The sequence below is a fragment of the Aotus nancymaae genome, unplaced genomic scaffold (assembly GCF_030222135.1).
Source record: "Aotus nancymaae isolate 86718 unplaced genomic scaffold, 86718_ANA_hifiasm-v0.15.2.pri h1tg000011l, whole genome shotgun sequence".
In the NCBI taxonomy this organism is placed as follows: domain Eukaryota; kingdom Metazoa; phylum Chordata; class Mammalia; order Primates; family Aotidae; genus Aotus; species Aotus nancymaae.
In genome coordinates, this window is record NW_026988422.1 from 60692399 (window position 1) to 60718893 (window position 26495).

Genomic DNA, 26495 nt, shown 5'->3' on the forward strand with positions numbered 1-26495 from the left:
TCCCATGCCTGAGACTTGTGAGGAAAAAACATGAAGTGCTTTTTTTCTTTGCAGTCCCAGCAAAAGTCTCATTGCACTTAACTGGCTCTGACTTGAACATGAATTCATCATTGAGCAAAACACCATGGCTGGGGAATGTGATGGCCTAAGTGGCAGGCTGTGGAGACAGAACCACTTCTGGATCTGGGAGTAGAGTCAACTCTGTCTGCGGAACATCAAGAATGGGAAAGTGGGTCTCTCTGTGGTCTGTGCCTCCAAGATGACAACGAAAGGAAGGAACAAAGGTCGTGCCAAAGATGGCCGCGGCCACATGCAGCCTATCCACTGCACGAACTGTGCCTGATGCATGCCCAAGGACAAGGCCACTAAGAAATTTGTCATTCGAAACGTAGTGGAGGCCGCAGCAGTCAGGGACATTTCTGAAGCAAGCGTCTTCGATTCCTATGTGCTTCCTAAGCTGTATATGAAGCTATGTTACTATGTGAGTTGTGCAACTCACAGCAAAGTAGTCAGGAATTGATCTTGGGAAGCCCACAAGGACTGAACACCTTCACCCCGATTTAGACCTGTGGGTGCTGCCCCATGACCCCCACCAAAACCCATCCCCCACTAAAACCCATGTAAGGAGCTGAGTCCTTAAAAACTGAAGACGGACTATTCTCTGGGGAAAAATAAAATGGAAATTGTACTTAAAAAATGGGAAAGTGGGGTTCCCAAGAGGAAAGTCAGTATAGTACTACTAGGAGGCAAGTGAAAGGATTCTTGATGGCAAAAAGCAATATATAGTGACTACAGTCTTTTTAATTTTATTTATTTATTTTTTTGAGACAGGGTCTCACTCTGTTGCCCAGGCTGGAGTGCAGTGTGAGATCTCAGCTTACTGCAGCCTCAACCTCCTAGGCTTAAAGAATCCTCCCACTTCAGCCTCCAGAGTAGCTGGAATTATAAGTGTGCATCACTACACCTGGCTACTATTTGTATTTTTAGTAGAGATAGAGTCTCACCATGTTGCTCAGGTTGGTCTCAAACTCCTGAATTCAAGTGATCCATCCACCTCGGCCTCTTGAAGTGCTAGAGTTATAGGTGTGAACCACCACACCTACCACAGTATTCATACCAAAGAGAAGCTCACTCTTAAATTGACTAAGGTGAGAGCTAAAAGTTTAAGGAAGGCTTTGCTGAGTGGTAGTATAATACTTGTGCCATGATTGTCCAAATCAACCTCCAGGTGACAAACAAAACCTCTCTCAGGTGTCTCTAGGACAAACTAGCATCTGAGATTGTTCATTCAGATGAATCTCTAAAATGGAGACTAACAGAGTTTCACCAAGATTTTTCCTCCCCTTTTTTCACTGTAACATATATGTAGCTGGGTCCATAGTTGTCCAGCTGGAGATAGCATTTCCCAACTTTCCTTGCAGTTCAAATCTTAGTACATGTGAGTCCTAGCCCTACAGTGAGAAGTCACTTGGGGGACACCTTGTAGTTAGGTGTTATATGACTAAGTTTGCACTATATGGGCAGAAGAGATGACTACACCTAGGCCTGAAGATAGTGGACATGCAGCAGGCTGAGGAACAAGAATTGCTTGAACCCAGGAGGCAGAGGTTGCAGTAAGCTGAGATCATGCCACTGCACTCCAGCCTGGGTGACAGACCGAGAATCAGTCTCAAAAAAAAAAAAAAAAAAAAAGATAGTGGGCAAGTCTCATCTGTATTCTTTCTCCTTCTCTTGAACCAGAACATGATCTTACCTGAGACCTAGCTTTGCCATGCAAGTAAAAATGATGCCTAAGAGATGACAGGAAAATGCAAAGAACCTGGATCCCTGAATGACCGTGTGGAGCAGAGTATCCTGCCAATATGCAATGAATACCTCAAGTGAGAAAGAAAGAAATTTGTCTTTTCTGAGTGACTAAATGTTGCATTTCATCTATTCTCAGATCCAAGTTTTTAACGTATTCTATTATCTTTGAAATCCATGGTACTGTTGGCCGAGTAGTGGAGAAGATCACCCTTAAGAAAGTATGCTAGACCCCAGGAAAATGTTTTTTTCTGGAACTTCTCCTGTTTATATAAACAAATTAATCCTAGCACTTTGGGAGGCTGAGGCAGAAGAATTGTTTGAGCCCAGGAGTTTGAGGATGCAGTAAGCCATGTTCATACCACTGCACTCCAACCTGGGCATCAGAGCAATGCTGTGTCTCAAAAAAGTATAATAATAAAAATAAACAAATTAGGCCTGTGTGGTGGCTCATACCTGTGATCTCAGCACTTTGGGAGGCCGAGGTGGGTGGATTGCTTGAGCCCAGGAGTTTGAGACCAACCTGGGGAACATGGCAAAAACCCATATCTGCTAAAAACACAAAAAATTAGCCAGGCATGGTGGTACGTACCCGTAGTCCCAGCTACTTGAGAGGCTGAGGGACAAGAATCCGCTCCAGGAGGCAGAGGTTGCGGTGAGTCAAGATTGTGCTCTGGTACTCCAGCCTGGCCAACAGAGTGAGACTCTGTCTCAAAAAAGTATATAAAAATAAAAAATAAACAAATTATTTTAAAATTAATACATTGCAAAATTCATAGGTCTTTGTGAAGTATAGTGATTTATCACAGAAGATTTAGAATAATGGGTAAATACTCATGTATTTACTTGTTTATGGTGTAATCAATGCACACGAATATTTTTTTCTACCTGCCAGGCATCATTTCTTCCTATTTTGATCCAGTAACCATCTCGTCATAACTTCATATCTCCCACCACAAGAAAACAAGAGCAACAGATCCTTATGTTGATTCAATACAGGACAAATAATATTATTCTTTTAAGAACACTACGCCAATGTTCTATTTCAGCCTTTACTTGCCTTTGTGGCATGCTATCATTTGATGTTTATTTAAGCTTTGTCTCCATTCTAGAAATCGCTGGTTGTGTGGAAGTGACGTTTTGTGTTCTTTTAATAGAGATCCTGTATTTCCGGTCCCAGTTTCCCTCTGTGGCCAAAGCTAATGTTGAAACAGGGATGTTTAAACAAGTAGCAGTGGTAACAAAACACTTTGGTTTTAAACTTAGAATATACTTATACTACAAGAGCTAGTTTTTTTAAATTTGTTTTTGAGTGGGAGTCTCACTCTGTCGCCCAGGCTGGAGTGCAGTGGTGGCTCACTGCAACCTCCGCCTCCCTAGTTCAAGCAATTCTCCTGCCTCATCTTCCAGAGTAGCTGGGTCTACAGGCGCGTGCCACCATGTCCGGTTAATTTTGTGTATTTTTAGCAAAGACGGGGTTTCACTGTGTTAGCCAGATAGTCTTGAACTCCTGACCTCGTGATCCACTGGCCTTGGTGTCCAAAAGTGCTGGGATTACAGGTGTGACCCATAGTGCCCGGTAAAAAAATATATATTTTTTAACTCCTTTTACTACTCGTTCAAACCTTAGTACATGTGGGTCCCAGCCCTGGAGTAGTCACCTGGGGGACACCAGGTCACCAGCAGTACCTCCTATGGCCACTGGCTGGCTCTAAAGCTCGGTTTTTTGATTTTGAGACAAAGCCTCCTCTGTCACCCAGGCTGGAGTGCAGTGGGGCAAATATATCCCACTGCAACATCCACATCCCAGTCTCAAGCAATCCTCCCACCTCAGCCTCCCAAGTAGCTGGGACTACAGGCGCACACTACCACTCCTGGCTAATTTCTGTATGTTTTGTAGAGATGACGTTTTGCCATTTTGGCCAGGCTGGTCTCGAACTCCTGGGCCCAAGAGATTCTCCTACCTCCTGAAGTACTGGGATTAGAGGCGTGAGCCACTGCACCCAGACAGTTTCTACAGTTTCTCTCACCAAGTGAAGAAGGTGTAAAGTGAGCTGCTGACAGCTTTTCCAGCCCTTAGGCAGGCCCCGCCGCTTTCAGGTCAGCATCCTGTGCTGCTGTCCTTCCAGTCAACACGGAGGAGGGTCTTCCACCCGCAGTCCCCAAAGCTGACCCAAGGGACCCAAGGCCGGCTGCAGCTGTGCAGGTGCAGTGGGAAGTCCCTGCCTGCAGAGCCCCCCACCTTGGCCCTGCCCTGGGCGCTGCAGGTTCCGGGGGTGCTCTGCCCTCATCCGCCAGAGATGGAAGGCCCATGGACCCACCCGCGTGATGCCTCGCGTGGTGGAAGTCACTGCAGGGATGGCAGTTTGACCTCGGGGTGGGGGCGGGCGTCTGGGAAGAGGAGGATGGGAAGAGCTTGGGAGCGGAGGGATGCCACAGAAGATCGTGGGAGCACGTGTGGCCAGCCTGGGGGAAATGAGGGGCAGTAGGATTCCCTTTCCTGTCAGGGCCAGCACTTTCCCCCCGAAGGCTGCCGGGAGACCACAAGCACAGCTGCCAGCAAAGGAGTTGTGAATGCATGAGCAACAGGCCACAAGATGTATATTTGTGGGACGAATATACAGAATAACAAAAGGGACAAAGTTATTAGCGGGATATGGGACAAGATCCTGCGTCAACAGAAACTGAACAACAAAGTCAATTGAAGGCCAATCCTTCAGATAAAAAATGAATTTTAAAAAGTCAATTCATCTACTCTTATAACTCCAATCATATCCAACATAGAGAGCTTCAAAGCACCCTTGAATCAGGCCACAGGCTCAGGAGGCAGGTGAGGGATCCTGGACTTGGGGTTGCCTTGACTGCTGGGGTTAGGTTGGGCCTCTGGGCGAAGCCGGTCATACTACAAAACATTTTAATGCCAAAGTCATGACCATTTAGTGACCCAGGCTGGCCTTTCCCAGAATATGACACAATATGGCATTCCTTTTTATTAATCATAGTATATTTTTGTGTGCCAGTGGTGAATGGGCTCCAGATAGAGGCAGTGGCTCTGTTTGTCCAGGTTTAAGGGTTCCGGTGCTTGTCACTGCCTACACATGTAGGATCCTTCTAGTAAGATCAAAAAAGTGCCAGCATGAGTGCAATAGTTCACACCTGTAATCCCAGCAGTTTGGGAGGCTGAGGCAGGAGGATTGTTTGAGCCCAGAAATTCGAGACTAATCCCATAGAGATACTTCATCTCTAATAAAAAATAAAAATTAGGCCAGGCATGATGGCTCACGCCTGTAATCCCAGAACTTTGGGAGGCCAAGGTGGGAGGATCACCTGGGGTCACAAGTTCAAATCCAGGCCAACATAGTGAAACTCTGTCTCTAGTAAAAATATAAAAATTAGACGAGTGTGGTGCCACATGCCTGTAATCCCAGCTACTCAGGAGGCTGAGGCACAAGAATCACTTGAACACAGTAAGCCAAGATGGTGTTACTGCACTCCAGCCTGGGCGACAGAATGAGACTATTTCAAAAACAAAAAATAAAAAAATTAGCCAGGTATGGTGGCACATGCCTGTAGCCCCAGCTACTCGGAGGCTGAGGCTGGAGGATCCCTTGAGCCCAGGAGTTCAAGGCTGCAGTGAGCCATGATTGTGCCAGTGCACTCTGCCCTGGGTGATAGAGCTGAGACCCTGTCTCAAAAAAAAAGAGAGTGGCTTGGAAATAATCACAGAGATAATAGAAACAAAATTCTTTCAAGATATGTTATATCACTAATGCTTTTGGCATGAAGGACAATATTGTTGGGAAAACACAGCAGTGATTCTGAGATGAAAAGTGGTTCAGCTGGGCGTGGTGGCTCACGCCTGTAATCCCAGCACTTTGGGAAGCTTTTCCAGCCCTTAGGCAGGCCCCTCAAGGTGGATCACTTGAGGTCAGGAGTTCAAGACCAGCCTGTCCAATATGGCAAAACCCCATCTCTACAAGAAATACAAAAATTAGTTGGGCGTGGTGGCACGTGCCTGCAATCCCACCTATTTGGGAGGCTGAGGCAGAAGAATCACTTGAACCTGGGAGGTGGAGTTTGGAATGAGCCCAGATCATGCCACTGTACTCTAGCCTGGGTGACAGAGCAAGACTCTGTTTCAAAAAGAAAAGTGTTTCATCAGGGTTGTGAATGTGGCAGGGGATCTTGCTGCTCAATGTCAGTGAGCACACAGGTGTTTATTACAGTTATTTCTATTCTCTCTTAGTCTGGGCCTGGCCTCACCAGAAGGGATTGTTTTCACTGTGCCCTAAGACACAGTAGTATGGCAGGATGGGTTCTGTCCGTTGCAGGCCCCTCATCTGTGCTGGAGACACAAGGTGGCTGATGTGTGAGCACAGAAGCCCCTCTAGAAAATACTTCATCAGCCAAGAGAGAGCCACACTGAGGTGACTGAGATGCTGTGATTTCTTCCAGCTTGATTTTTTTTTCCCCCTCCTTTTGGTAGACAGTCTTGCTGTGTTGCACAGGCTGGTCTTGAACTCCTGGGCTCAAGTGGTCCTCGTGCCTCAGCCTCCCAAAGTGCAGGGATGACAGGTGTGAGCTGTCACGCCTGGTCCCAGCTTGTATTTAGAGAAAAATGCTTTACAGTTAGCAAAGCACTTTCACCTACATTATCTCTTCCCTCCTTATAACCCTGGGAGGAAGGGCAGACATTATCGTCACTCATTTCAGAAATGAGAAGTATCCTGAAAAGGGAAAGGGACATTCTCAGGGGATTCCAACTTGTAAGTGGCAGGGCCTGGATTCAACTAAGACTTTTAATGCCGCATTCTGAGCTCTGTCCACCATACCGTGAAGTGCATATTTAGGGCAATCTCATTTCTTTGTCTTTTGTGTTACCTGGATTGAAAGAATTTAATTTTTGTGTGTTTATTTTGGAGTGAGGTGCAGTGGATGTTTCTTAGAACCTACAGAGAAAATTCTTGTATAGCAAGAAGTCCATTTGACAAAGCACTGTTAAATTTTGGACTACAACCATTGCAGATTTCTCCCAGATTGCATTCTCACAGATTGCTGATGAGATGGAGCTTTCATGCATTATGTTTCTTATGCAAATAAGTGGACTTCCTTTTCTTTCCCTCCCTTCCTTCCTTTCTTTACTTTCTCTTTCTTTTATTGACACAGTGTCACTCTGTAGCAAAGGCTGGAGTGCAGCGCACAACCTCGGCTTACTGCAACCTCCACCTCCTGGGTTCAAGTGATTCTCGTGCCAAAGCCTCTGGAGTAGCTGGGATTACAAGCACGCACCACCATGCCCAGCTAATTTTTGTACTTTTAGTGGAGATGGGGGTTTTACCATGTTGGCCAGGCTGGTCTCAAACTCCTGACCTCATGTGATCCACCCGCCTGGGCTTTCCAAAGTACTGGGATTACACGCGTGAGCCACCGTGCCTAGCCAATGAAAGCTTCCTTTTCGAGTTATGCAGGAAACCCTCACTATTCCTGGGTTTTATGAATTATGGGATGGGGTGTACAAAATATCACCAACCTTCTCACTTATTTCTGAGGGAATGTGTTTTTTTTCCGGGTTCACAAGGGGGCGTAGTTTTAAAGGCAAAAACTTTCCAGAACCGTGCCTCCCTCCCATCTCTCTCCATCTGGGAGATGTGAGGGTTTCTGTTTAATTTTGGCGGGCGTGGGAAAGGGTCAAAAGTCAATCACTCCAGCGGAAGTTTAAAGGAACTCTTTTCATTGGCGGGCTTGAAGAGGGAGGAAATTCCTCCCAGGTTAAAAGTCTTTGTCCCACACCGGGCCGTATTTCCCCTCTGGGGTCCCCTTCCACACACTCTCGTGAAAGCTTTCTCTCTTCCTCTCCTTTTTCTCTTTCTCTACCTATATAAATCACTTTCTGCAAACACTGTTTGGGGTCCGGTATTTTATTTTATGGGTGCAGCCCCCGTGGTCTCCTCTCTCATTCTTAAAAAAGTAATAAACCAAGAACCTGGAGAAACATCCTCTCAGGGGAGCTAAGGGCTCCCCTGAACCCCAAAACCCCAACATTTGGCAAGCCAGGAGAAGAAGACTTCAAACTGTAAGTAAAACCGGCCCCATTCTGCTGTCCTTTTTTTTTTTTTTTTTTTTTTTTGAGACAGAGCCTCACTCCCTCACCAGGCACTAGGCTGGAGTGCAGTGGCGCGACCTCGGCTCACTGCAACCTCCCCCTCCTCTGTCCTGTCTCTTTAAGAACACCGGAGCGGTGTGGCCAAACCGCAGAAGCCCGGCCCAGCGCGTCTTTAAGCAGCACGGGCCAGCCAGAATTAAAAGCGCAGTTTTTTCTCCAAGCTCTCTGCTTTCCCTCTCCTTCTCTATCTTTTGGCTATTATCTCTTGGACAAAAATCTGTGGCAGCCTGTGGGACGGAAAGGGCAGCACTCCCCCGCCCCCCGTTTCGGAGAAAAACAGCAGGGAAGGGGCGGGATGAACCTGTGTAAAACCGAGCCTGCTTGGGACCGGGTTGCCGGCCGCCTGGCGCATGGTTCTGGCAGCCCTCTCCGGTGTCCCGGCGGCAGGCAGGAGTGTAAAAGTCTCCCCCAGGGACGCTCGCCTGCCGGCCTGGCTCCCTTTGTGGACAACGGCTTGGGGAGTGGCCCAAGCGCGCACGTGGTTCTGGCCGGCTCAACATGGCAACAAAAGCCGCAGGGGCGGGGCACGGTTCCCGAAACTCAAGGCCGGCCCACGACAGCCGCTGCAAACGCGCTTTTAAATCACAGCGGCAAGGCAGGCTGTGAGAAGACTGCGGCTAAGGGGAAAAAAACAGCCTCTGGCTGTGGGTCCAGCGCGGTTTTCAGCCTCACAGCTGTGCATAGTTTTTTCCCCTTTGAGCGCATCCTGGTTCCGGAGTTCAGGCACGGTGGACTTCTCCCTCCCTGCACGGCTGCTGATGGCAGCATTCTCATTCAGGAAAGCTTACGGAAACCTCAAGCTTGGCTTTTAATGTAAGCTGCCAAAATGGTAAAGAGGCTAAGGTGCAGCGCTAGTAATTGCAGGGTTGCTGGTTCAGATCCCTGGTAGAGCCAGCCTTGAATTTGGGACCTTTCGGGAAATTCAAAAGCTAGACGTTATGGAACTTTGTGTTTTGTGTTTAATTTGTCTTGCTTAGAATTGGCTCTCTCTCTACCGCAAAATTTTTGCATTTTAAAGCTCATAGTTAAACCAGTTCCAGGGCCCAAATAGTTAATGACAGGTCTCACATCCCTAAGGGCATTTTCTTACAATGGAAAATGGGTTAAAGAAAAGGAGGCCTGGGTCCTATGGGTATTGTTCTGGCCTCAGCCGCAGGGCCTGCCTTCTTCAATCTGTGTGCTCTAATAGCCCCTCCCTATGAGATTGAAGGCCTGTGAAGAAAATTTCCTGAGGACCCAAATTAGCTGCCTCAACTGCCTTTAACTGCTTTTGTGCTTTTGTAAATCTGCTTCCTGCTCACTAACTGAAAAGCCCCTTGCAAAACTGCCACATTGTCTAAAACCTTGAGTTACTTCCCCTGCCCCTAACCTATAAAAGCTGTGTACTGGTTCAGGTCGGGGTCCAGACTTGTGGGTATAAACCCGTCTGGGCCTGCCGCCATAATAAACAGCCTGCCTCCAACTCTCTGAGTGCCATTTGGGTTTTTTGTCAGGTGAAAGTCTTCCAGAACATTTGGTTCCCTGACCGGGAAACCCAATCACGCTGGCCCCTTGAGCCACTGGTTTGGGATTGGAAAGGGCAGGTGGCGCATCTGTTCCCCATCCCCCACCCCCGCGCCGTGCATTTCAACAGGGTCTCCTTCTCCAGGAGGGGAACTGCTGCTCCAGCATTGCCACCCATCTTGCTGCCAACCGGACTCGTGGAGGGGGATGGACTGAACAACGGAAGACCTCAGACAAGGTAAGTTCCCAGGACCTGACCCTAGACAGGCCTGTCTATGGATGAAAGGGGAGCTTGATCACCTTCCAGGGTCTCCATATAGAGATCACAGGTAGATTCTGCCCGCCTAGGGCAGGAATGTTGTAACTGTAAGGCCGGTCGCCTTGCCAGGAGCTCGGACACGCACACCCCTCTGCACCTAGAAACGACGTCACCACTCCACGCCTGGCACCAAGCCCTACACTCAGCACCTAGCTCCGCCACGTAACTCCCCCACGCCCACTTCTGCACTCAGCACTCAAATCTGCACTCAACACTAGGCTCTGCACTCAGCACCTAGCCCACCGTTGAAGAACCCCACCAAAATTTAAAAGAAGCCCCGCCAGAACCTTGCCAGTAGCATTTTGCCCCGTCCAGGTCCCACTCCCCCTGGGCGGCCCGCTCACTGGAAATCCCGCCTACCTGCCAGTGGCAGCTTGCCCCTTCCACGTTCTGCTTCCCCACAACCAATCAAAACGCCTCCACTCCCTATAAAACCCCATGTCCAGGAGGAGTCAAGAGCGAATTCTCTGGCCCCTTTCCCGGACCACAGAACCTTGTCCAGGAGCTTAATAAATTCGCATTTAATCTTCTTATGCTGGTCTCAGTTTCCTCATTTTAAACTCGGCAATAACCCTTACAAGTAGTGCCAAAACCCGGGAGGAGTTATAAGACCCCTCCTGGGGGAAACTGACTCCTCCACTCAAAGCCAGAATGGGGAGCCGCTCCGCCACAAGGTAAGACTTCTGTTGCCCACAACCCCTCCCTCTGCTTGCCTCTTGGACTCCCTGCTCGTAATCGTGGCCATGCTGGGGACTCCTTCTTGTCTCTCACCGTGGGCCTGGGGCCCCAGCCTCGTCTCGAGGACCTGAGCATAGAGGAGATGTCCCTACACTCGTCTTCTCCCCATGAGGGGTTTCTCAGGGTCAGGAATCTGAGGGAGACGTCCCCGCCTTCCTGAACCCTCTCGTATCCTCCGGTGTTCAGTGGCATGGCCCGGGATGCTGAGCCACTCTTCTGACCATCTCCGCAGCAGTGGCTGAGGTGTGGGTAATCAGAAGCCCCGTTTGTAAACCCGGGCCCTACCCCACAGCAGAATCAAACCCCTGGCTTACGCCACCAAAATGTTCATCTCAAACCATCCCGTTGGCATAAAAATTCCCATTAATTAAGTAACTGTACTTTCAGTTTCTCTTCCTACCCCTGGCATGAGTGAGTGAGTGAGTTTATGTGTAGTCCCATAGCCGTTAGGCTTGTGTGGGCCTCAACCCGCAGTTCCACGGGGACGTCATAAGGCATAATGGTGATTCACCTCTGGACTGAAAGTTCTGAGGTGACCAGGCCTGGGGGTTATACGGGTACACCTTAACCAAGATGTCCTGAAACATCCCTTTGGGGACGTGGCCGGGAAGGCATCAGACTGGTCTCCCATCTGGGAGGCACCCATACCTCATCCATCAATCCTAAATGTGGTTCTGTCTTTTTTGTAGATTCGCCAGTTTTGTTAAAGTCCTGTTAGCCGATGTACAGTGGTTTAGACCTGCTTCCCTTAAAGTAGCAGATATTCTACAGTGGGTAACAGACCACTGGCTGCAGGGGACCTTTACTGAATTCAGGCCCCTAGAAATAACTCTGTTCTCTTTTTTCCTCCTATTCTTCTTCTACCACTGAAGTCTCACTTCCATGTGGCAGATAGCTCTAGCCCTGTCTCTTTTTATCTTCTTCCTTATTATAATCATTGCAGCCTGTAAGTTCTCTCAGCCACCCCCTCCAGGAAAGGAATACTTTTGCCCGTGTTGGGTGTAATACCTGTTCACATCACTTCCTCACCTCCGACTACCCGACAAAAGCCAACTATGGGGAATCAGGAGTCCCGCCTAGATCCCAAGTCGCCACTGGGATGTCTGGTCCAAAACCTACCCAAACTGGGCCTCTCCATAAAAAAGAAGAGGCTGCTTTTCCTTTCCACAGTAGCCTGGCCACAGTATCCTCTAGACAACCAGTCTAAGTGGCCTCCGGGGGGCACACTCAACTTCAGTGTCCTGACAGACTTAGACAACTTTTGCCAAAAAAATAGTAAATGGTCAGAGGTCCCCTACGGGCAGGCTTTCTGGTATCTTCGTTCCCGCCCCACCCTCTGCTCCTCTTGCACCACCGCTCAGGTGCTCCTAGCCAAAGAAACTTCCTCTTCACCCTCAGCCCCTCCACCCTCCTCCCCTTCCTTTTCCGACCCCGACCCACCTGAGGAACTCTCCGTTCTGCCCGCCTGACCCAATAATCCTCCACCCTATGCAGAACCTCAACCCCCCCAGCTCCTTCCCCTCCTAATCCCAACCTGACTTCTGTTAGTGCTCACAGTCACTCGCATTGTGCTCCTGACGACAAAATCTCTCTCCTTTGTCCCCTCCACAAGGTGGCTGGAGCAGAGGGCGTCATCCAAGTGCATGTTCCCTTCTCCCTCTCCGATCTATCAGCCATTGAAAAATGCCTAGAGTCATTCTCCACCAACCCTACTGCTTACACCAAGGAATTTCGCTACCTCACCCAGGCGTACGACCTCACCTGGCATGATACCTATGTAATCCTGTCCTCTACCCTTACTCCAGATGAGCGTGACCGCATTCTTACAGCAGCCCAAACACACGCTGATCAGGTACATCTCACAAACAATCAAATGCCAGTAGGCGCGGCGGTGGTCCCTGAGACCGACCCTAATTGGGACTATCAGACTGGTCAAGATGGCCACCACCGCCAAGACCAAATGCTACAGTGCCTCCTAGCGGGCATGCAAAGCGCAGCCCAAAAGGTAGTTAATTATGACAAGTTGAGGGAAATAACTCAGGGACCTGATGAAAACCCAGCCGCCTTCCTTAACCGATTAACTCATGCTATGATCCTCCATACCCGGCTAGATCCAGCCTCCTTAGCGGGGGTTACAGTCCTAGCCACCCACTTCATCTCCCAGTTGGTGGCTGATATGAGGAGGAAACTTAAAAAAGCTGAGGAGGGTCCCCAAACTCCCATACGGGACCTGGTAAACATGTGGCATTTAAAGTTTTTAATGGCCGAGAGGAAAAGGCTGAGGCCACCCGACAGGCCCATCTACAGCAGAAGGTAAGCCTCCAAACCCGAGCTCTTGTAGCAGCCCTGAGGCCGGCAGCCCACCGAACATCCAGTGGAGGGGGTCCATCAAAACCCTCCTAAAATTCTTCAAGGGCCCCACGCGGGCCCTGTTTCAAATGTGGTCAAGAGGGACATTGGGCACGGCAGTGCCCCTGTCCTCATCCACCTCCCGGACCCTGCCCAAGCTGCAAACAGGCTGGACACTGGAAGGTTGACTGTCTGTCCTGGACTATGGGCTCACCCCCCACACCTCTATGTGAGGGGCAGACCAGTCTGCAGGAAGCAATCCCTTCAACAGAACTTCTCAGCCTTCTGGACAACTGACGCAGCCCAGACTCGAGAACCCCCATCACCCTTGCCGAGCCCAGGGTAATGCTGCAGGTAGCGGGTAAGTCCATTTCCTTCTTAATGGACACGGCGGCTACCTATTCTGTATTGCCTTCCGACTCAGAACCTAGTATACCTTCCCAGGTTTCAGTCATGGGAATTGATGGAAAGCCTTCCTCTCCTAATCAAACTCATCCTTTGGTCTGTGTCCTCGAGGGACACCTCTTTACCCACTCCTTTTTAATCATACCCTCATGCCCAGTTCCCCTTTTAGGACAAGATATTCTCCAAACTGTGGGGATTACACTCCAACTCACTGGCCCCCCAACACTCAAGCCCATCACCAGCCCTCCTCATTTTGCCACTCTTAACCAACACCACACCCGGTCTTGACCCTTCGCCTCAACCCCCTATTCCTCCTAATGTAGTTAATCCCTTGGTATGGGACACCTCCAAGCCTGTAGTGGCCAGATATCACACGCCAGTTAAGATACTTCTCGAAAATCCTACCCACTTTCCCTCACGTCCCCAGTTTCCTATCTCAAAAACCCACCGCCAGGGCCTAAAGCCTATCATTACCCGACTCCTAGCCCAGGGACTCCTTATCCCCACCAGTTCCCCTTGCAACACTCCTGTCTTACCGGTCCAAAGTTGTCCGGCGACTACCGCCTAGTTCAAGACCTACGCCTTATCAATGAGGCAGTGGTACCCCTCCACCCTGTAGTCCCCAACCCATACACCCTGCTATCCAACATTCCCTCCACTACCTCCCATTTTACAGTTCTTGACCTCAAGGATGCCTTCTTTACCATTCCTCTACACCCTGAGTCTTACTTTCTCTTTGCCTTCACCTGGACTGATCTGGACACCAAGCTGTCAAAACAGCTCACCTGGACGGTCCTGCCCCAAGGATTCAGAGACAGCCCCCACATTTTCGGACAAGCCTTAGCAGCTGACCTTAGCTCCTGCCCCCTCCAACCCAGTCTCCTCCTTCGGTATGTGAACGACCTGTTACTTTGTAGCCCCTCCCTCTCCCTGTCTCAACAGCATACCGCCACTCTCCTTAACTTTCTGGGATCTCGAGGGTACCAGGTATCTCCCTCCAAGGCACAGTTGTCAGTCACCTCAGTAGTCTACTTGGGCATTTGCCTCACCCCTACAACTAAAAGCCTAACAACAGATCGCCAAAAGGCACTCCTTTCGCTACAGCCTCCGGAGATGGCTGACCAAATTCTCTCCATTTTAGGGTTTATAGGATTCTTCCACCATTGGATACCTAATTTTGCCTCTCTAGCTAAACCTCTGTATGTAGCTGCTAAAGACACACACATGGGACCCCTCTCCCACCCTAGGGTAGTAAAACAGGCTTTTAAAACCCTACAAACTGCCTTGTCCATGGCACCCCCTCTCCAACTGCCAGATCTCGACTGCCCCTTCCACTTGTTCACTGATGAAAAACAGGGAATTGTGGTTGGGGTCTTAACCCAACCCCTGGGCCCTGTGTACCGTCCAGTAACCTACTTATCAAAACAACTGGACCCCATGGTCAGGGGATGGCAGCCTTGCCTGCGGGCCCTGGGAGTGGCAACAGAACTCACCAAGGAATCCCTAAAACTTACCTTGGGCCAGCCCATCTCAGTGTTTTCTCCCCATCAGCTCACCGACCTTCTTTCTCACAAATCTCTTGCTCACCTAGGACCCTCTTGCCTACAGGAGTTTCATCTACTTTTTATTGAAAATCCTTCAGTCAGCCTTCATTCCACTTCTCCACTCAACCCGGCTACTTTGCTTCCCCTTCCATCTCATTCCCCCTCTCCAGCCCATTCCTGTCCTGAACTAATAGATGCATTTGCTAAACCTCGGGAGGGCCTGTCTAACCTTCCTCTCTCTAGCCCTGACCTTACCTTTTATGTAGATGGGAGTTCAATAGTGACAGCTGAGGGGCGACAAAAAGTGGCCTATGCAGTAGTCACAGATTCAGCCACCCTCGAGGCATGTCGCCTCCCCAATGGAACCACATCACAAAAAGCAGAGCTCATTGCCTTAACCCAAGCTCTCATGATAGCACAGGGAAAGCGAGCAAATATCTATACTGACTCAAAGTATGCTTTTCTTATTACCCACTGCCACTCTGCCCTTTGGAAAGAGCGGGGATTCCTTACCACAAAGGGGTCCCCCATAGTCAATGCTACCCAAATCTCCTGCAGGCCCTGTCACTGCCCAAAGAAGTTGCTGTCATCCACTGCTGGGGGCACCAGGCCCAGCAGGATGCTGTTTCCCAGGGCAATGCAAGGGCAGATGTGCCAGCGAAATCCTTAACCAGTACCAGGTTAGCCCCACTCCGGTCCTGTTCCTCACCATGGCCATGCCGCCGGTTTACTCACTGTTGGAAAAACAGGCCCTCATATTAAGTGAGGGAACTGAGTCTAATCAGGGCTGGATCTTCCTAAACAACAGGATCACCCTTCCACAGGAACAGGCCCCTAAAATTATTGCTGAAATCCACCAATCCTTACATATAGGGCCCAAGGCGTTGCACCGCCTTGTGCAGCCCCTCTTTTTTTCACCAGGTCTACAACAGACAATTAAACAGGTACACAAAACATGCGTTACTTGCTCTAAGGTCTTGTCTCAGGGAGGCTTAAGGCCACAGTTTCCCACCCACCAGATGCGTGGCAACCTGCCGGCCCAGGATTGGCAAATTGATTTTACTCATATGCCCACTCACAAAAAACTCCGCTACCTCCTAACCTTTGTAGATACCTTTTCTGGATGGATTGAAGCCTTTCCCACCTCCAGGGAAACTGCAGACACGGTGGCCTCCCTCTTAGTTCAGGAAATCATCCCTTGTCTCGGCTTACCTGCAACCATCCAGTCAGACAACGATCCAGCATTTACAGCTCAAGTGGTCCAGCTAGTCGCCAAGTCACTCAACATCTCCTGGAAACTACACATCCCCTACCACCCTCAGTCATCAGGTAAAGTTGAATGGGCTCACGGCATCCTCAAAGACCATTTGGCCAAACTTACCATCGAGGTAAAACTTTCTTGGCCCACACTCCTGCCTCTTGCTCTAGCCCAGGTCCGAGCCACCCCATGGGGGCCAACAGGCCTCAGCCCCTTTGAATTGCTGTACAGCCGGCCTTTCCTGGTCTCCCATAATTTCCCAGTGCAACCACCTCCCCAGCCTCCTATCTCCCTTATCTCTCTCTCCTCCGCCACTTACTCAGGGAACACGCGGATCGCACTCTCCCCGTTGTTCCAGGACTTGGAGACTCCCACCTGGCAGCACCTCTCCAGTCAGGTGACAGTGTTCTCCTCTGGGAGCTCAAACCAGGATCTCTGCAGCCGAGGTGGTCGGGACCCCACATTGTTATCCTAACCACCCCCAAGGCCGCCAAGTTCCTGGGTCACACTCTGTGGTATCATGTGTCCCACCTCAAGATGGCCCCTCAAAATAATCAGTGGAAATCCAAATCCCTGGGCCCCACTCACCTTTGCCTCACCCGTGGCCCCTGCCTGTCAACTCCTAACCCTTCAAATTCTCCTCCTAACAATCCTTCTTGTGTCCCCTCTTAAGGCCAACCCCTACTATGTCTGGCGGTTCTACCTTCAGGAATCCTGGACAGAAGGCCCCACCACTAAAACCCAATACATTGCTCAAGCAGATTGCCAGTCCGCAGGCTGCCAATCAGCCATAAAATTTGAATTCCCAAAATCCAAGGCCAATACTATTAAAAACTCCTGGAATAACTTTGGCCTCTGCTTTCTATATGACCAAACCAAGGATTTTTGTCATTTGTGGAACACTACCTATGGTGGATGCCCATATGCATCTTGTGTTATGCACACAACCTTCAGAACAGACACTACCCCAAAAAGTGAAATGCTCGTCGCCGACAACCAAGGTAAAGTGTCCCTTATTATCCACGATCCCTGGGATGGCCGATGGGAAAAGGGAACTGCAGGTAAAATATACACCAAGTTTACAGACAGCCATCCCAGTGGTACGTGGCTAATATTTCGGTCCTATACCCGCATTGTGCCAGTGGAAGTAGACCGACTCGACTCATTAGGCCACACCATCCTGCAGAATGAGGCCACCTTAACTAACCAACTCAGGCCCTCGAGCAACACTCCCCAACCTTTCTCATGGTTAACGCTAGTACAGCAAGGTGTTAACATAATAAGCTTAACCGAAGCCATGAACTTCACTAATTGCTTTTTGTGTGCCTCCCTTAACAAACCCCCCTTAGCCGCAGTTCCCCTCCGGACCGGGTTCAACCTGTCACGATCATCTACGGGGCCTGACACCACCCTAACGGGGATCCCGCTGTTCAAGGTGCACTCCCAAAAGCTCTTTCTCTGCTATGGAACAGCCAACAGCTCCAGCTGCAACACAACTGTAAAAGTAAAATCCACCCTTTATGCGCCTCCAGGAGGATACTTTTGGTGTAATGGGACCCTGACCAAAGTTATAAATGCCTCCCTCCCCTCCCCCTGTGTGCCCATTACTCTAGTCCCGCAGTTAGAGGTATACGGGCAAGCTGAGCTCCTATCTCTCCTTACGCCTCCCCCTGCTCACCGAGACAAACGAGCTGTCTTCCTCCCAATAGTAGTCAGCCTCTCCTTAGCATCCTCTTTAGCGGCTGCTGGAATAGGAAGCAGAGCAATGGGCTACAGTGTCACTTCAGCTGCTCAACTGGAAGACAAGCTCCGTGTGGCCATTGAAGCATCAGCTGCCTCACTGGCCTCCCTCCAGCAACAAATCACGTCACTGGCCCAGGTAACTCTCCAAAACCTTCGGGCCCTTGACCTACTAACGGCGGAAAAAGGAGGTACCTGTCTATTTCTTCAGGAACAGTGCTGCTACTATATCAATGAAACAGGCCTGGTAGAAGAGAACGTCAACGCTCTCTATCGCCTCCAGGAAGATCTCCGCAAAAAGCAAAATACATCAGTCTCGCCTCCCAACTGGTGGCAATCCCCCATACTTACCTGGTTAACCCCCATCATCACAATTTGTCTTCTACTAATGCTAGCCCCTTTTTTCCTCAGGTTTTTACAGGCCCACATGAGGGAAATTTCCAGGGTGGCCGTAAATCAGATGCTTCACCCTTATGTCCAACTGCCAACCGAGGCACCAGCCAACTGACCCTTCTCCCTCACTCCGTCCCTATTAAGCAGGAAGTAGCCAGAAAGAAGCGGCGTCCTATATCATCAAAAGGGTCAGAATGTAAGGCCGGTCGCCTCGCCGGGAGCTCGGACATGCCCACCCCTCTCCGTGCCTAGAAACTACGTCACCACTCCATGCCCAGCACCAAGCCCTACACTCAGCACCTAGCTCCACCACGTAACTCCCCCACGCCCACTTCTGCACTCAGTACTCAAATCTGCACTCAACACTAGGCTCTGCACTCAGCACCCAGCCTGCCATTGAAGAACCCCGCCAAAATTTAAAAGCCCCGCCAGAACCTGCCCAGTAGCATTTTGCCCCGTCCAAGTACCACTCCCCCGGGCGGCCCGCTCACCAGAAATCCCACCTACCTGCCAATGGCAGCTTGCCCTGTCCACGTCCTGCTTCCCCACAACCAATCAAAACACCTCCACTCCCTATAAAACCCATGTCCAAGAGGAGTCAAGTGCGACTTCTCTGGCCCCTTTCCCGGACCACAGAAGCTCGCCCAGGAGCTTAATAAATTCACATTTAATCTTATGCTGGTCTCAGTTTCCTCATTTTAAACTCGGCAATAACCCTTACAGTAACCTCTGTGTGTGAGTGAAAGTGCAGAGCTCAGGGGCTTGCCTCTGAAACTCTGGTCTGTGTCTCCATGGTACAAACTACAGAGGCCGAGTAGGCCCCAACCTGCGGTTCCATGGTGACTTCATAAGGCTTATGGCAGCATCGAGCTAGACTCACTCCAAGTCAGGGGATTATACTGACTGGATTATACTGACCTGCCAATGTTAAGAGGCGCCTAAAGTTACCGTGAGGGACATAGCCAGGCAGGAATCTGAGTGGTCCCTCACAGGACACCCCCATGTTTTTGTCTTCATCCTGTGCCACCATACAAGGGTTAGCATGGGTCGTGGGACCAGGCCAGTCCAAACCCACTGTCTTAGACTGTGTAAGGCTGGCAGCCTCATTCGGAGTACCTTGTGACGTTGGGAAACCAGTGCCCAGGGCCAAGAAACCGAAACCAAAAAGCTCCGGCTGATGCAACCCTGGCTGGCTCTTGCACTAGAAAACCCACCCAACAACCCGACAACCAACAGCGGCCCGGCCCGTCCCAATCCGACTCCCCCGGAGCCAGTCAGAATGCCCTGCCATTGTTCGTTCCTCATAGCCATAAAAACTCCATGCCCCAGGAAGTCAGCGCGACTTCTCTGGCCCCCTTCCCCAGACCACAGAACCTCGCCCAGGAGCTGAATAACCTGGCATTTAATTTTCTTATACTGGCCTCAGTTTCCTCATCTTAAACTTGGCAATAACCCTTACAGACTGTATGGTCGATAACTTTAGAAATGGCTTCTCCAGAGATTATGGGGTCAAAATGACACTGGGAAGACTAAAAACTCTCTGTGAAGTGGCCAACATTCAATGTTGGCTGGCCATCTGAAGGAATCTTAGATGTCTCTACCATTCAGGCTGTTTGGCAAGCCGTGACCAGCAGTCCTGACACCCAGACCAATTCCCTTATATCGACTCCTGGCTGGAGGTAGTCAAACTTTGTCACCTTCAGTTTGATTCTGCACTGGAAAAAAGTGACAGTGCAAAATCCTTGTGGCTCAGGTGACTAAGGAGCCCAAAAGACCTATCCACCAGGGTGACCCTGAGGAATAGATCCCGCCACCTCCATACATTCCCTTCATCAGTCCCTCCCAATCTGCCTGAGATGCCTCCTGCGTCAGTGGAAGTCGCCGAGCCTGGCATGGCCAATCTGGAGCCTCTGTGCCCTGGAACACCCCTAGCCAGGCTCCTTCAGTCCTCACAGCCAGCACCAGCCCTCCAGATGCCTTTGTGGGAAACTTGGTGCCCCCCACACCGCGACAGTTGATGGAACGGTCAAGCCAGGGAGGCCTATCCTTTACTACCAGCCTTTCGGTACTGCAGATCTCCTGAATTGGAAACACCACACTCTGGCGTATTCGGAGAAGCCTCAGGTGCTGGTTGACCTTTTAGCATCCATCTTCCAAACACACCAGCCCACCTGGGATGACTGTCACCAACTCCTCCTCACACTGTTCAACACAGAAGAGCCAAGGCACATCCTGACTGAAGCCCGTAAGTGGCTGGAAGAACAGGCCCCAGTGGGGGCCCTGGACCTGGCCTGGTGGGCTGTAGAGGCCACACCTGACATTAAACCAAACTGGGACTTTAACACTAAAGCAGGGAGAGCCTCCCTCCAGCGCTACTAGGAGGCCCTACTTAGAGGGGTCCAGGAGGGAGCAAGAAAACCAACCAACGTGTCAAAAACTGCAGCAGTCACTCAAAAGCCAGACGAGACCCCCAGTGACTTCTACAAGCAACTCTGCAAGGTTCTGGATTTACACTCCATTTGACCCAGAGGCACTGGAAAACATGTGGATGGTTAATGCCACCTTTGTTGCCCAGTCAGCTCTGGACATTCACCGCAAGTTGCAGAAGCTGGAGGGCTTTGCAGGAATGAATGACACTCAGCTGCTGGAGGTTGCCAATAAAGTCTATGTGAACTGAGACCTACAAGTACAAAGGGAGGCAGACAAATGGATGAAGCAGAAGGCGACACTTTAGGCAGCAGCTCTCAGCTACCCTGATCCAACTAAGTGCCTGGGTCCCCTGTGCAAAGTGGGGATATCCGAACGCCCTCTCTTACAGCCTGATCAATGTGCCTACTGCAAAGAGGTGGGGCACTGGAAGAACAAGTGCCCCAAATGGGCAACCTCAAGCAGGGCACCCCCCAGAGGAAAGGCAAAGTACCAGCCAGAACCTAACGCAGCCCACCTGATCAGTTTGGCTAGGACAGGCCAGGCGCTATAAAACTTGGCCCCTGCAAGCCCATGGTCAAGATGAAAGTCAGGGGCCACCCAATAACTTATAGTAGACATCGGGGCAGAGTACTTGGTTGTCACCACTCCTGTTGCCCTGTTTGGCGACAGGAAGGCTGCCATAATGGGAGCAACAGGTAGCCAGGTAGAACCCCAGCCATTCTGCCAAAACCAAATATGTCAATTAGGGGGATGCCAGATATGCCATGAGTTCCTCTACCTACCAGAATGCCTTGTTGCCCTTTTAGGGAGAGACCTGCTGAGTAAACTGGGAGTGCAGATTACCTTTGAACCAGGACAGTCAGTGAGTCTGACTTTGGGTGAGCCCAAGAAGGGCCTGTTCCTGGCAGTCACTCTTCCATGTGAAAATGAATGGAAGTTGCACACCATTGAGAGGCCAGAAGATGCCTTCCTGGCAGCTTGGGAAGAAAAGAACCCTCCAGGAATGGCTAAGGCCAGTGTGCTGCTAATATTGACTTCAAGCCTGGAGTCCTCCCTGTTAGGCAGAGACAATACCCAATACCTCAAGAGGCCCAGCTGGGAATTCAGGAACACATTTCGCAGCTCAGAAAGGAGGAGATCCTGGTCGAATGCCAGTCTCCCTGGAATACCCTTTATTGCCAGTGAAAAAGCCTGGCGGGGGATATCACCCAGTGCAAGACCTGAGAGTGGTTAACAGTGCCACAGTCACTCTCCACCTGGTGGTTCCTAACCCGTAGACTCTTTTGGGTCAGCTCCTCCCTCAAGGCTGAGTGGTTCACTTGCTTGGACTTAAAGGATGCCTTTTTCTGCCTTTGATTGGCATCAAAAAGCCAGCCACTTTTCGTCTTCGAATGGGAAGACCCCCAGACACAAAGACACAACTGACCTGGACTCATCTACCCCATGGATTCAAAAACTCTCCCACCCTGTTCGGTGAGGTGCTCGCCACTAACCCAGCTGCCTTCCCATGAGAGGACCTCAACTGCACACTGGTACAGTATGTGGACAACCTCCTCCTCACCAGCAGAAGATGGGGGCGCTGCTGAGAAGGAACCAAGGCGCTACTGCAACTCCTCACAGAGATGGGATACAAAGTTTCATGGAAGAAGGCTCAAATTTGTAGACAACAGGTACAGTACTGAGGATTCGTCATCACCAAAGGCCACCAGTTCTTGGGACCAGAGAGGAAAAAGGTAATCTGCTCCATGCCCACTCCCAACACCAAGCGAAAACTCCAAGAGTTCCTTGGAGCAGCAGGCTTCTGTCACATATGGATCCCCGGCTTTGTGGACATAGCGAGACCCCTCTATGAGGCACTAACTGGGCTGGAAGATAGACCCCTTGAGTGAGGTAATAGCTAAGACACGGCTTACCAGTAAATGAAAGCACTAATCACAGTGCCCTGGTTCTGGGTCTTCCAGATGTTACCTGGGAATTCAATCTATTCATTCAAGAGAAGAACAAAATGGTGCTCGGGGTCCTCACCCAAACTGTTGGGCCTTGGCAGAGACCAGTGGCATATCTGTCTAAACAGCTAGATACAGTGGTGTCAGCATGGCCCCCTGGTCTCTGAGCCTTAGCCACCTCGGTCATTCTGATGAAGGAAGCTAACAAGCTGACCTTGGGCCAGACTGTCCATATCAAAGTGCCCCACCCTCATGAACAGTCAGGGACATCGCTGGCTCTCAAATGCCCATTTAACCCACTACCAAGGACTGCTATGTGAGAACCCACAGGTCACCATTGAAACTGCGTGGCCTCAACCTGGCCACATTCTGGCCCACAGAAGAAGGAGCCCCAGACCACGACTGAGGAAGTGGTGGACGAAGTTTTCGCTAGTCGGCCAGACCTCAAGTACTCTCCAATCTCAAAAGCAGACTTATACCTGTTCATCAATGGAAGTAGTTACATCCAGAATGGAGAGAGGTATGCGGAATATGCAGCCACCACTACCACCGAAGTGATCGAGGCAGCTCCCTTGCCCAAAGGCTGGTCAGTGCAACGGGCAGAACTATATGCCCTTATCCTGTGTCATACAGAAAATAAAGTGGCCAATATCTACACTGATTCCAAGTATGTCTTTGCAACCATCTACATCCACGGGGCAATATACAAAGAAAGAGGATTGCTAACAGCAGGAGGAAAAGAAATCAAAAACAAGGATGAAATCCTCGACAGTTTGGAAACCCAAAGAGGTAGCTGTCATACATTGCAAGGGCCAGCAAAGAGGAACGGATCTCATCGCCACAGAAAACCAGCTGACTGACCAAGAAGCTAACGCAGCTGCGATGCAGGAAGATCCCGCACAAACCCCTGCCCATTTATTTACAGTCACCCCTTGGCTTCACAAGGATTTGGAAAGGCCAGAGTACTCCAAGGAGGAGCATAAATGGGCACAGGAGGAGGGGGCAAAACAGAGCATGGGGGGATGTCCCTGACAACAGACCTGTGGTGCCCAAGAACCTGGCTCATACTGTCATTACGCCGTGCCACAGTCTCACCCACCTAGGCAAGACTGCCCTGGAAACCCTACTCAACAGATATTACTACATTGCATACCTCCCTAAACTTTGTGCTGCAGTTAGTAACCAGTGCCTAACCTGTGCCAAGAACAACCCCACACAGCGGCTGAGGCCCCTTTCAGGGGTGCAATGGGTGGGAAGTTACCCCTTTGAAGACATAGAGGTGAACTTCACTGAAATCAAGCCCAGTAAAGGGTACAAATAGCTACTGGTCCTCGTATGCACATACACAGGTTGGGCTGAGGCACTCCCGACCAAGACTGAAAGGTCTCGAGAAGTAGTGAAAATCCTACTCCATGAGATTGTTTCCTGATGCAGGTTTCCACTCACCTAACACAGTGACGATGGGCCAGTGTTCATTGTGGAGATCATCCAACCCCCTACCAGCACACTCAAGATCAAATGGAAACTTCATATAGCCTATAGGCCACAAAGTTCAGGGAAAGTGGAGCACATGAATGGAACCCTAGAGGTTACGCTGGCAAAGCTCTTATCAAGAAACCTAGGCTTCCTGGGTAGATATGCTCCCCCAGCCCTGCTGTGGTCACGGTGCACACCACGCCCCACCGGCTACTCACCCTTTGCGATTCTCTTTGGGAGGCCTCCCCACTTAATCAGCAAGGTAGTGGGGAGACCTCAGACAGGTAAGAGAAATAAACATAACATCTCAGCTGCAGGCATTGGGGAAGGTGCTGTCCCAGGTCAACCGGTTTGTAATGGAGAGAACATCATCTCCCTAGCCAATCCGGTGCATCCCTTCCAACCCAGAGACCAAGTCTGGGTAAAGGATTGGAAGAAAGAACCCCTCCAGCCTGTCTGGACAGGGCCCCATACTATAGTCCTTGTCACTCCAACTGCTCTCAGAGTTACAGGAATTGTTCCGTGGATTCACCATTCCAGAGTCAAGAGGGCCCATCCAGACACATCGCCAGACCTGTAGACCGTGCATCCAGACCCCCAGCACCCTATGAAGATCATGCTCAGGCGAGCTAAATCCTGAGGACCTGTCAAGCCCTGCTCTAGTCACACAACCGGAAGCTGACTAGTCAATGCACGGCTAAAGCTTAAGGAGACTCCATGTGGCAAGAAGCATTTGCTATAACCCAATTCTTACTTCTTCTACTTGTATTACTCCCTGCTTGCTGATTCTCAAAGCCCCTAGGCCGTGAATGCTTTTGTCCATGCTGGGTTTAATGTATAATATGTTGTTTGCCCTTCTCCTTGTGTGGGTCCCCTGCCAGGCACACCGAAATTGCCCAACAGGGTGTTATGCCATTTATAAAGGATATCAATCCATGACAGTGTATTCCAGAATGGACCAGAGGTGCTATAACACTCAATACTCTGGAACCACTCAAACCACCCCCTCTCTCTGTACTAGTACCATAGACTCCAAAACCTATTGGACAGGAAAAATGACAAGGCCAGATTGCCCCCAAAGAGGAAACCGGTATACAGGCCAGGACAAGTGTTGGACCTATAACACTACTTGGGGCAGCTCTGATGGGGGAGAGGTCCAAGACCAAGCTAGAGAAAAACTCATACAACAAACTCAGCAGAAACTCAGTAACCTGGCCAAAGCTACATCTGAACCCCATAAAGGCATAAATCTCTCAACAATCAGAAAGTTAACACAGCCCTTAGAAACTGATACCCAGTTAACCCGAGTCCTGAACACAACTTACCAGTATATACAAAGGGAAACCAATCTCACCAAGCTCTGCTGGCTATGCCTCCCCCTTCAACAGGGGTTATTTATGGCTACTCCAGTCCCCAACAATTGGAATCTTTCTTGGGCAGGAGTCAGTCGGACAGCCCTGTTGGGACCGGTAGCTGAAAACGTACTCATAAAGTCAGAAGCTAACCTTACCTGTGTCCAGAGCCTCCAAGGAAACCTGCCAGTCGGCAACCTCTCACGCCTTCCTTGTACAACTACCTCCCTCTCCAATATGGAGACCCAGTGCGCCCCCCCGGCGTTTTCTTTGTCTGTGACAGACAGGCATACACTTGCCTAGATGCAAACTGGACTGGGGTGTGTATCTGGGCATTCTTGACCGCAGAAATCTCAGTTGCCACTGACCAAGATATCAAAACGGCTCTAAATCCTCACTACCGGTCCAAACGGGCTATATTACTTCCCCTCCTGGAAGGAACTGACATAGCAGCCGGAATAGGTACCGAAATAGGAGCTATCGGCACTTCAGCCCATTTCTTTCATAAACTGTCCCTGGAACTCGATGACATGGAAAGGGTGGCCGACTCCTTAGTCCCCCTACAGAACCAACTACAAAACCGCAGAGCCTTGGACTGACTTACGGCAGAGAAGGGAGCTACCTCCCTCTTCCTACAGGAAGAGCGCTGCTACTATGTCAATCGGTCAGGAGTAATAAGAGAAAAACTTAAAGAGGTAAGGGACCGCATTGAAAGGCGGCGCACAGAATCGGAGAGCTACTGGAGCTTCCCAGGGCTCGGAACCTGGATCCACTGGGCCCTACCTCTCCTGGGGCTTCTACTGATAATCTGCCTGGCCCTTACCTTCGGTCTCTGTCTGATTAACATACTCCGGCGCTTCATGGGAGCCGTGGTAATCAGACAGACAACCACCCAGTTGCTAGCCCTCTGAGGGAACAAGCCGCTAAGCACAGACACTGAAGTGTAAAGAGCGATGCTCCACGTGGAACGTAAAGAGCATCAGAGTGGGGAATGAGATGGGAAAGGCCTGTGAAGAAAACTTCCTGAGGGCCCACATTAGCTGCCTCAACTGCGCTTATCTGCTTCTGTGTTTTGT

At 50.2% G+C, this 26495-nt stretch overlaps 1 protein-coding gene and 1 pseudogene across 6 annotated transcripts; both read left to right on the forward strand.

Annotated features, from left to right (window-relative positions):
* Nucleotides 1-259: 259 nt before the first annotated feature.
* Nucleotides 260-613, forward strand: LOC105734103 (small ribosomal subunit protein eS26-like; annotated as a pseudogene).
* A 6834-nt stretch (nt 614-7447) lies between these two features.
* Nucleotides 7448-25663, forward strand: LOC105734167 (endogenous retrovirus group W member 1, envelope). 6 transcript variants are annotated; one of them, XM_064375056.1, is made up of 4 exons: nt 7448-7876; nt 9600-9707; nt 15935-16153; nt 16406-18881. In XM_064375056.1, the coding sequence occupies exon 4, from the start codon at nt 16603-16605 to the stop codon at nt 18328-18330; it is 1728 nt and encodes a 575-aa protein (XP_064231126.1). In that variant the 5' UTR covers nt 7448-7876; nt 9600-9707; nt 15935-16153; nt 16406-16602; the 3' UTR covers nt 18331-18881. The 6 variants fall into 6 exon arrangements, 5 of the variants coding, with proteins under 5 accessions (XP_064231126.1, XP_064231125.1, XP_012332346.2 ...); XM_064375055.1 differs by having other exon boundaries at nt 9615-9707; XR_010342090.1 differs by lacking the exon at nt 7448-7876 and adding an exon at nt 7971-8779.
* Nucleotides 25664-26495: the final 832 nt, after the last annotated feature.

Excerpts from the sequence above, each read along its gene's own strand:
- LOC105734167 (XM_064375056.1), top strand. The coding sequence starts at position 16,603 with ATGTGTCCCACCTCAAGATGGCCCCTCAAAATAATCAGTGGAAATCCA.